This window comes from Orycteropus afer, unplaced genomic scaffold (genome assembly GCF_000298275.1).
Source record: "Orycteropus afer afer isolate SDZICR_OR568_19922 unplaced genomic scaffold, OryAfe1.0 scaffold00193, whole genome shotgun sequence".
Taxonomy (NCBI): domain Eukaryota; kingdom Metazoa; phylum Chordata; class Mammalia; order Tubulidentata; family Orycteropodidae; genus Orycteropus; species Orycteropus afer.
This window is the reverse complement of record NW_006921780.1, coordinates 5,565,558-5,575,466: the sequence shown is the minus strand read 5'-3', so window position 1 is coordinate 5,575,466 and position 9,909 is coordinate 5,565,558. Positions and strand designations below refer to the sequence as shown.

The following is a 9,909-nucleotide window of genomic DNA, read 5'->3' as shown; positions in this document are numbered from 1 at the left end:
TTTACAGTCCAAATTTACAATAGTTACAAAATAAAATAAAATACTTGGGTGTAAATCTTACCAGGGACACAAAAGACTTGTACAAAGAAAACTGCAAAAGACTGCTTAAAGAAACCATAAAAGATCTACATAGATGGAAGAACATACTATGCTCATGGATAGGGAAATTGAACATTGTGAAAATGTCAGTTCTACCCAAAGTAATTTATACATTCACTGCAATTCAATCCAGATCCCATCAATGTTCTTTAAGGATATGGAAAAATAAATCATTGCCTTTATATGGAAAGGAAAGAGACCTCAGATAAGCAAAATACTATTGGAAAAGATGAACAAAGAAAGAGGTCTCACATTCCCAAATCTCAAAACCTACTATACAGCCACAGTAGTAAAAACTGGCTGGTTTTGGTACAGTGACAAACACATAGACCAATGAAATAGAATTGAGAACCCAGAAATAGACCCATTGACCTATGGTCAGTTATCTTTCACAAAGGGCTGAAATCCATTAAATGGGGAAGAAATAGTCTCTTAAACAAGTGGTGCTGGCAAAACTGGATATCCATTTGCAGAAAAAGATCTGTACCTCACACCATACACAAAAACTAACTCCAGGTGGATCAAAGACTTAAATGTGCAACCTAAAACTGTAAAGTTTCTCAAGGAAAAACTAATATTAGGGCCACTAAATTTGCCCCTAGTTTTTCATTTTTTCTCACAAACTCCTAGAAGATGACACTCCCTGTTTCACAGGTGAGAGAAATGAGACTCAGAGGGGTTGAGTCAGCTGTCCAAGATCAGATAGCTAGTCCATAGTGCAGCAAGGGTTTAAACTCAGCAGTCTGATTGGTACCCTGGTACTTACATTCTTCCCTCAAGTGCAGTATAGGCAGTGCTTAAATACCTGTCCCACTGGCCACAGTTACACTGGCTTGGCCAGCATGGCAAAGTTCTCTTGCCCTAGGAAAATACAATCCTAGGAAACCTGGTGGGCCTCTGGGGAGCTGGCTTCTGTTTCAGAAGTGACTGGACAAGCTTCTATGGGAGATGGTTGCAAGGCAACTCTGCTGTGAATAGAGCTGGGCTAAGGGAGCTCTGGTAGCATAGTGCCTAAGGCACTTGCCTGCTAACCAGAAGGCTGGCGGTTCAAACCCACCAGCCACTCCTCGGAAGGAAGGTTGGGCAGTCCTACTTTCGTAGTGATACTGCCTCGGAAATCCAAGGAGGGGTCGCTATGAGTCGGGGCCGACTCGACGGCATATAACAACAACAACAACAAAGTGAGTCTGGTGCTTTCTAGCCAGCAAGATGGCCAAAAGAGTGACTCAGAGTAACAGCAGAAATTATTCCCACAAGTGCCTCTGAAGAATTTTCCTTACTTTCCATTCCTCTCACAACTGTAACATTTAAAGCATCTTTTATATAATTATTTAATTATATATTAATTAATTTATGTAAGTGCTGACAAGTATTCTGTTAAATAGGAGAGGACATTGGTTTGTGCTCCAGTTTTGGTTCTAAATTCTTGGGTTTCCAGTTCTCATCTGTAAAATAGGGATAATAATCCCTTACCTGACTAGCTCTCAGGATGGTTACTACTCCTTGGCTTTGTCAGGTTGCCCCTGAAGCTACCTGCTTTGTTCTGCATCCACAGGGCCATGGGCTTCCTGTGAGGACTCAGTCCGAGTAGTGGTAACTGGAATCCTAGGAGAATCAGTCACTCTGCCCCTACAGTGGCCTTCTGAGCAGCAGGTGGAGAGCATCTCCTGGACGACCCGCTCAGTACCTGTGGCAATCGCCAGCATAACCCTGGTAGAAGCTGGAGGACCAGACATCTTTCACCAGGCAGACACCCCGTACTGGGGACGCCTTAGTGTTGTGGGTCCAGGCCACTCTCTGCAGATTAGTAACCTGAGCAGCAAGGATGCAGGCTCCTATCGAGCCTACGTTAACCTGAGGAGGTCTCCCATCACCCAAACCCAGGACTACAGTCTGCAAGTCTATGGTAAGTGCCCTGGATGGGGAAGGGAGCAGGGTCAGTCTTTCAGACATTTTTATAGCCTTTTCCCCTTCCTGTCTTAGTAATATTTACAATTTTCTTTCTAATTGCTAGAGTAATACATGCTCACTGTAAACAAATATAAAGTAGAATCATCTGGGAGAATCTCCTAACAAATTTCAAGGCCCAGTACTTGTCCCTGACCAATTGGAGCAAAAGTGTGGTACATGTAGTGGATAAAGAATGGGGTTTCAGGCCCTGAGAACTGGGTTTTGCCACAACTTATTTATGTGGGTGTTCTGGTTACCTCTGTGCCTGTCTAATAGAAAATACCACACATGGGATGGCTTTAACAGACAGGAGTTTATTCTCTTAGTTTGGAGGCTTTAAGTCTGAGTTCCAAGTGCCAGGTTCTAGGGGCTGTGTGAAAGCCCCTTGACCTTGGGCTTCAGCTCTGCCTCTTGCTCCTGGCTCACTGAAGCTGGAGGCCTCTTCACTCAGGCAGCTACTGGCTGTGAGGCTCAAGCCCAAGGTCGACAAATAAAATGGCACAGTACCGATGCTACCAAGCCACACAGCAGGGCATTAATTCAAGTCCATTGAAAGTCCCAAAGTTGGCAGAGCATGGCAAGCTACTACTGAACATTGACACCGCTACAGTGTAGGGTTCAAGCATCCCATAAGCTACAGACCATTCCCAAAGCTGCTTCTTATATATGGGAAACAGACCACATACCCCCAAAGACAGCTACTCAACTGCTCACAGTAGATTTCACCATGGAGTTGATTACCAGTCTCATAATGGGGAATACTACATCGAGCTGCCCAGCCACTCAACCAGGCCCAGCCAAGTTGAAACAAACTTAACCACCACAGTGGGCTTGAGCTTTCTCATTGTTAACATAGTAATATGACCTGGTGAGAAAGAAATGCATGTGAAAGAGTCTTGTAAAGCGCCACATCAATATAAAGGATCATATTCCCTAAAGTTTTTGTTTTGTTTCATTTAACTTTCTTTTCTTTTTTTTAAGCAGGAGAAACTATAAAAGAAGCAATAGGATGGGTGCCCAGAACACACAGCATCAAGCAAGTCTAAATTCTGACTGACCTGGCTGGTGAAATGAGCCACTTTCAGAGTCAGTTTATTACTTACATAGACAGTGAAAAAAAGAGTAGCCAAAAGTGCCAGGTCTTTGGATCCTTGTCCCACACACCAAAAAGGATGACACCAAAACAAAAGGGGCCAGATAACTACACTGAGAGTGTGGGCGGGGCAGATTATCCAATAAGTAAGGTTTACTACTTACTAATCTCTAGTGGGAGCTCCCTGGTAGCATAGTGCCTAAGGCACTTGACTGCTAACCAGAAAACTGGCAGTTCAAACCCACCAGCCACTTCTTGGAAGGTTGGGCAATCCACTTCCATAGTGATACTGCCTCCGAAATCCAAGGAAGGGGTCACTATGAGTCGGGTCCGACTTGACCTCACATAACAACAACAGCAGTGAAATTTTACATTTTTCAATGCATCACCATGTGAAACTGTTCCCTACAGATTAGTAAGTAAGCACAAGTAAGCCATGCTTACCTGTGCCTACTGGGATTAGAAATTTGAAAAGAGGCTTTGATTCTGTAGAAAGGTGCTATGGGGTTGGGAGAGATGATGCCAGCCATACCTAGAAGCAGAAATCTTTGATGTAGTGAAAAAGTATGAAATTGTTCACTGCAGATTAGTAAATAAGCACAAGTAAGCCTGTGCTTACCTTGCTTATTGAGCAATCCAACACTGAGTGGGACACCCTGCTGCTTAGGAGGCAATGCTGGACTGTAGCTAAGTGGTTTTATAGTCCGCAGCTATACCCTGTGGAAGGTCTCTGGGTGGTACAGTTTGTACCAGGGCTTCAAACAGGTTCATTCCAGTTTGACCCCTCTGCTGAGAATTTGCATTTCCACCCTAGATACACACTGCATACCATACCCAGGGAGCTTGTTAAAATGTATATTCTGATTCAGCATAGCTGGGTTGGAAATGCAAATTCTCAGCAGGGGGTCAAACCAGAAAGAACTGCTTTGAAGGCCTGGTTTACACTCAGCTGGTAACCAAAAGGTTCATGGTTCAAACTCACCCAGCAGTACCTTGGAAGAAAGGCCTGGTAATCTTCTGTAAAGATTATAGCCAGAAAACCCTATATGGCAGTTCTACTCTGTCACATGGGGTTGCCATAAGTTAAAGTCAATTGGGTGTACAAAGCAACAATAATATACACAGTCGAAAACTTCATACCCATTACAACCCGGGAGATGGTGAGAAACTGTCTCATGACAGCCTCCCAAAGGAGATAGGGAGGTGACTGGGAGATGGCCTTGAGGTAGCTTTTTGCAGTAGCTCCTCACAAGTCACCCATCTTCTTGTGTTCTGGGAGAATGACAAGGCATTTTGTCAAGACTCAAATTAGTTGTGGCTCAAGGCTTTGCCTACATGATCTATGCGGATATGTGCAAGGTCATCAGGATGCCGTTGCAGAGTGATTCCCTGTAGTGAAAGTAGGCAAGCAGGAAAGGTATAGATGATGAGTGAAGAAGAAAACTAACTGATGGAGGGAAGGCAGAGAACCTTCTCAGACATTTTCTTTGGGTGGTGTTATGGGAAAGATTCCTATTAGATAAGGGCATCTTGTTTTGTGGAGATGATGGCATTGCTCCTGGTCAGGGCTCACATGATTGGTGAGAAAGCATTTTGGCCATGAATCAGGCCTGGGCTGGCGATAGCCTGCTCTTCACAATGGGATAAGATCCACTGATGAAGCAAGATCTGCTGGCACCTGGGGTAAGACCCAGGTCCGTTCAGGTGGGCCCAGAGCTGGTGGAGTCCCTTGCCATACTGATGGACATCAGGGTGAGTCTGGCAGGATGGGCTCAGTGTGCAGTGGTGCCTGGTTACAGTCTGTGAAGGGAAAAGCTGTGCTTGCTGGTCAGCATGTGGGGTTTTCCTCAGAGGCACCCTTCAAGCTTACAGCCCAGCAGCCACATTGATAACAATGGGCCAGGCTCTTATCCTTGGGTGTTTCCAGGTCATTTGAGCCTCACCACAGCCCTTCCTGCAGACAGGACAGAGGTTTTTATTTCTAGGCTCTCTCTAGGAATCTCAGAGAGAGAAAAAAAATAATAACATACCTGTGACACAGAGCTGGAAAGTGGCTGAGTGAACCAAACTCAGGTACCCTGACCCTGCACCCTGTGCCCTGGCCCTTTGGCTTTCTGGTATGTCACCATATTCATCAGAGAAGGGCTGCTGAGGAGAAGAAGTAAAAAATGGTTTGGATGCCAGGGCCGGCCTACAGAAGACACCCTGGGGTGAGGCAGTAGAAAGTTACCCAGCAGAGGAAATCCAGGAGGTCTTCTCCCAGGGGACACTCTGGGCCTGTGGGCTCCTATTCTGCACAACTGAGCTGCTCCTGACGTCACTATCAGCTGTATGGCTGAGCACCCTTCTTCCATGCTCTACGATTTTGTTAGTTTGTCTTGGTTGTCCGTTTTCTCTGCAGTTGGTCTTGCCGTCTCCCCATATCCTCCCATTCCCTAATTTGACTGTGAACTGGGGAGATAGGCAGGCAAATAATAACAATGTGGATACCTTTAGGAGAGCACCTGGGTGGTATGATTTTGGGAGAAGAGAAGGGTGGGGTGGAGGACCAAGGGAATGGGAGAAACCTCAGTGGTTCAGGGCCACTTCCTCTGGGAGCCTTGCTCAGTATCTGAAAGCTCAGTGTAGACTTACTACAGCTTCTTACTAGGGAAAGATCTAATTATAGCACAATAGCATACCTTTGAATACATACGTTGTTGTTTTTCTCAGCTGCTTTTAAGTCAGCCCCTGGCTTATGATAACTCCAATCACAACAGAACGAAATGCTGCCTGGTCCTGTACAATCCCAGTGCTAGGCTGGGGATCTGACCACTGTGATCTATAGGATTTTCTCTAATTTTTGGAAGTAGATCAACAGGCCTCTCTTCCTAGTCTGCCTTAGTTTGGAAGCTCAGGTGAAACCTGTTCAGCGTCATAGCAGTATGGAAGCCTGCATGGAGTGTGTGGAAGGTGAAAGTTTTACCAAACCACCACCACCGGCTGAAAGTACATATAGCCATTTTCAATGCACGGCTGGAGCCCAGGCTTTGGAGGCAGACTCACCTGGATATGGATCTTGGATTTACCACTTCACAGATGAGACTTTGGGCAAATTATAGTAAGCTCTGTGAGCCTCTGAAATGGAGTAGATAATAACACCTGCCTTACCTACTTCGTGGGAGCTCTGGTGGCATAGTGCCTAAGGCATTTGGCTGATAACCAGAGGCTGGTGGTTTAAACCCACCAGCCACTCCTCAGAAGGAAGACTGGGCAATCTACTTCCGTAGTGATACCACCTCAGAAACCCAAGGAGGGGTTGCTATGAGTCAGATCCGACTCAGTGGCAGTGAGTTTGGTTTTTTGGTTTGATACCAGGTTGTTCTAGGAATAATGTGTTATTAAGTGGGAACACTAATGCAGATGTGGGCAGGTCCTGCCTCTGTTGTTAGTCATATGTATTCAGGATGATGCTGGGTCATGGGCGGCAGTGCCTGTGCCTTCTCCCCAGTGAAGGGAGTCTGCAGTCCTCAGTCTTTTTTTTTTTTTTTTTTCCCCCACACACAGAGCAGCTGGCCCGGCCCCAGGTCACTCTCAGCTCCAGGATGAGTGAAAATGGACACTGTACTTTCATTCTGACCTGTGTGGCAGAAAGTGAAGGCCCTATGACCTACAGCTGGATGCCCCTGGGACCCTGGACTGTTGTATCCCATGGAGGGTCTGTCCTCAGTATCTCCTTGAGGCCCAGAAACCATTCACTAACCTTTACTTGTATGGTCAAGAACCCAGTCAGCAATAGCAGCTCCTATCCTGTCTCAGTGCCACACTTCTGTGCAGGTATGGGAAGAGGGCATTTACACCCCTGAGGGAGTGGGCTGGGCCAGGGGTGGGTGGATGTGGGGCAGAATGCAGAGCAGGTGCTCTTGGGGGTAGAGCTGATAGGGAGGCTGAAAGGGATCACCTTTAAGGGTTTAGACAGGAGGGACGTGATGGAGCTATCAGACCTGCACTGCCCAGAGTGGATAGGGAGACACTGAGTCTGTGGTTTTTCCTTTCTGTGTGTAGGATCAGGAACAACAGTGGGGAAGACAGTGATTGGCACCCTTGGGGAGTCAGCCACTCTACCCCTGGAGGTCCCAGTGGGGCAAAAGGTGGAAAATGTCACATGGAGCTCTCGAGGGCTTCTTGTTGTCTTGAGACCAGGACCAGCAGGCAAACCAGTCCTGGTTGCTGAGACTCAGGGACCCTACACAAAACGATTGCACATCCCCCACCCTGGCTACTCTCTCCAGATCAGCCCCCTGAGGCTGCAGGACTCTGGCCTCTACAGAGCCCAGATAACTCTGGGTACTCCTCTGATGAATGTCACCAAGGATTTCACCCTGCGTGTCTATGGTGAGTTGGGGGAGAGGGCCTCACAGTTGAACTTTCCTTTCCAAGCTGTTGCTTGGCCAGACCAGAGCCTTCTCATAGTGAGCATTTCCTTCTTGGCACAGAGAAGCTGCAGAAACCCAACATCACTGTAAGCTCCCAGAACATGAGTGATGGGATGTGCTTCATCACCCTAGTCTGCTCCCTGGACCAAGCTGGAGAGGATGTTCAGTACAGCTGGGACCCCCATGGCCAGGGGTCAATTGTATCTCATGGAGGGACCACTCTCCAAGTCTCCTGGAGATCCGGGGACAGTGACAGCTACCACTGCACCGTGAGGAACCCTGTCAGCCAGAGATCCCACTCCATCCCAGCCAGACCCCTCTGCTCAGGTAACTCTCTCCTCAGTGACCCTCTCCCTCTGAGACAGTCTCTGCCCAGGTTCTCAGCACCCTTGCGTGGCTTTGTCAGGGCTCTAGAACTAGTTGAAGACAAGGAGGGTCAGAATTAGTCTCGCAACAGCTAGTGTCTGTAGGGTGCCAAGAGATGAGGTGTCTGGATCTATCATCCCAATGGCCTCTCTTTGTCCACCTGTCTGTCAAGTGTCCCCTGTGCCTCCACCTGCTTTTAACACAGCTGGGCATTTGACTCATTCTTGGGACACCCTAAGGGAAGGTGTCTCCCCCATTCCCATTCAGCTTCAGCTCTGCAGAGCTTCCTGAGGGGGATCCCTTTTGGCTGTGTCCTCAGAGAAGCTTCAGGCCCTCCCTTGCCTGGAGCTTTGAGAGGGACTTGAAGGTTTGCTCCTCTGGTGGGCAAGCATGGTGTTTCTTGTCTTCCCCACCCGTTTAAACTCAGTCATAGGCTATATATAGCAGGATAATATGGCAGGCCAAACACTCCCTCTCCCCTTCTCTTCTAGGCTGACTTCTGAAACAGTTGTATCTGTTTGCTATCTCAAGTTCTTCATCAACCATTCACTCCTCAAATCCTTGCCCCTAGTTATCCCCTGCAGTGACATCCTGGTTGTCAAATTCAGTGACCACTCCTCAGTTTTCATTATCCTGGGATTCTCCATGGCACTTGATATTGTTGATAGGCTCTTCCCAGCTGCCTGGGCTGTTGGCTTCCGGTACCTCTTCTCTCTGATCATAGTCCTTCTCTCTTCACTCCACTAGCTTTTTCTCTGTTGCCAAAAGAAGAAAGCTGGGTGTCCTGTAGAGCCCCTCCTTTTCTCCACTACTACTGCCATTGCTCATAAAAATGAAAAAGCAAACCTGTTGTCGTTGAGTCAATTCTGACTCATGGATACTCCATGAGTTACAGAGTAGGTCTGCTTCAGAGGGCTTTCTTGGCAATATCTTTATGGAAACTGATTGTCAGGCCTTCCTTCTGTTCACTGCCAAGTGGGCTTAGACCGCCAGCTGTTCAGTTAGCTGTTGAGTGCAAACCATTTGTACCACCAAGGAACAACCATTGAATAAAGGGAATAAACTTTCCCTTTATTCTTTACCTGAATTGTCACCTCCTAGCTAGTCTCCTTCTTTCTAGTCTTTTCCCTACCAATTATCCTGATTGCTGCACAGGGTTAATTCTAAATCAAAGAAGTGCTTGTGTTATTTTTCTGCTTAAAACTCTATGATGATGGGCTTGGTGGAGACTCGGAAGGTGGCACTACTGTTCCTACTTGAGTTGGCGGCCCCCTCAGACGCTGCTAGGTGGATGTGGAATTCTCAGTGCCAGAAGCAACTTGAGTGCCACAAGGCTGTTGGCTTTGGCCCAGCCCTGGCTGGAGCACCACCAGCTCAAGAGTACTACCCCATAGAGAATGAAGAACTGGAGAGTGCAGAGGATGATGAGAGTGCAGAGGGTTATGAGTGCAGCTGCTGGGGCCCTGAGTTGGTTGAAGACACTGAGAATGCCAGTGAAACTGATCTGGCAAGCATGATGAAGATGACTATGTAGCAATGAAGGAAGAGATGTATCAGGGAAAATGGGCTTCTCTTAAAAGGCAGTTGCAGCCATAGTAGTCAAAACTGCCTGGTATTGGGACAATGACAGACATATAGACTAATAGAGTAGAAGTGAGAATCCAGAAATAGATCCACTGACCTACAGTCAGCTGATTTTTGACAAAGGGCCAAAATCCATTAAATGGAGAAGAGAATGCTTGTTTAACAACAGTGCTGGCAAAACTGGATATCCATTTGCAGAAATATGAAACAAGATCTGTACCTCACATCAAACACAAAAACTAACACCAGGTAGGTCAAAGACTTAAAGGAGAAACCTAAAACTATAATGTTCCTCAAGAAAAAAAATAGGGGCAAATTTAGGGGCCGTAATATATGGCATAAATAGATTATCAAGCATAACCCAAAATGCACAAATAGCAGAAGATAAACTAGATGAATGGG

General features: G+C 46.7%; 1 protein-coding gene across 1 annotated transcript in view; it reads left to right on the top strand.

The window, feature by feature from the left end:
- LOC122150655 (T-lymphocyte surface antigen Ly-9-like) overlaps positions 1-9,909 on the top strand; it is a 36,590-nt gene that overhangs the window by 20,977 nt on the left and 5,704 nt on the right. The window contains exons 2-4 of the mRNA XM_042781894.1: positions 1,655-2,005; positions 6,689-6,958; positions 7,618-7,884. Coding sequence (XP_042637828.1) covers positions 1,655-2,005; positions 6,689-6,958; positions 7,618-7,884 — 888 coding nt within the window. The remainder of the gene's footprint in view (positions 1-1,654; positions 2,006-6,688; positions 6,959-7,617; positions 7,885-9,909) is intronic.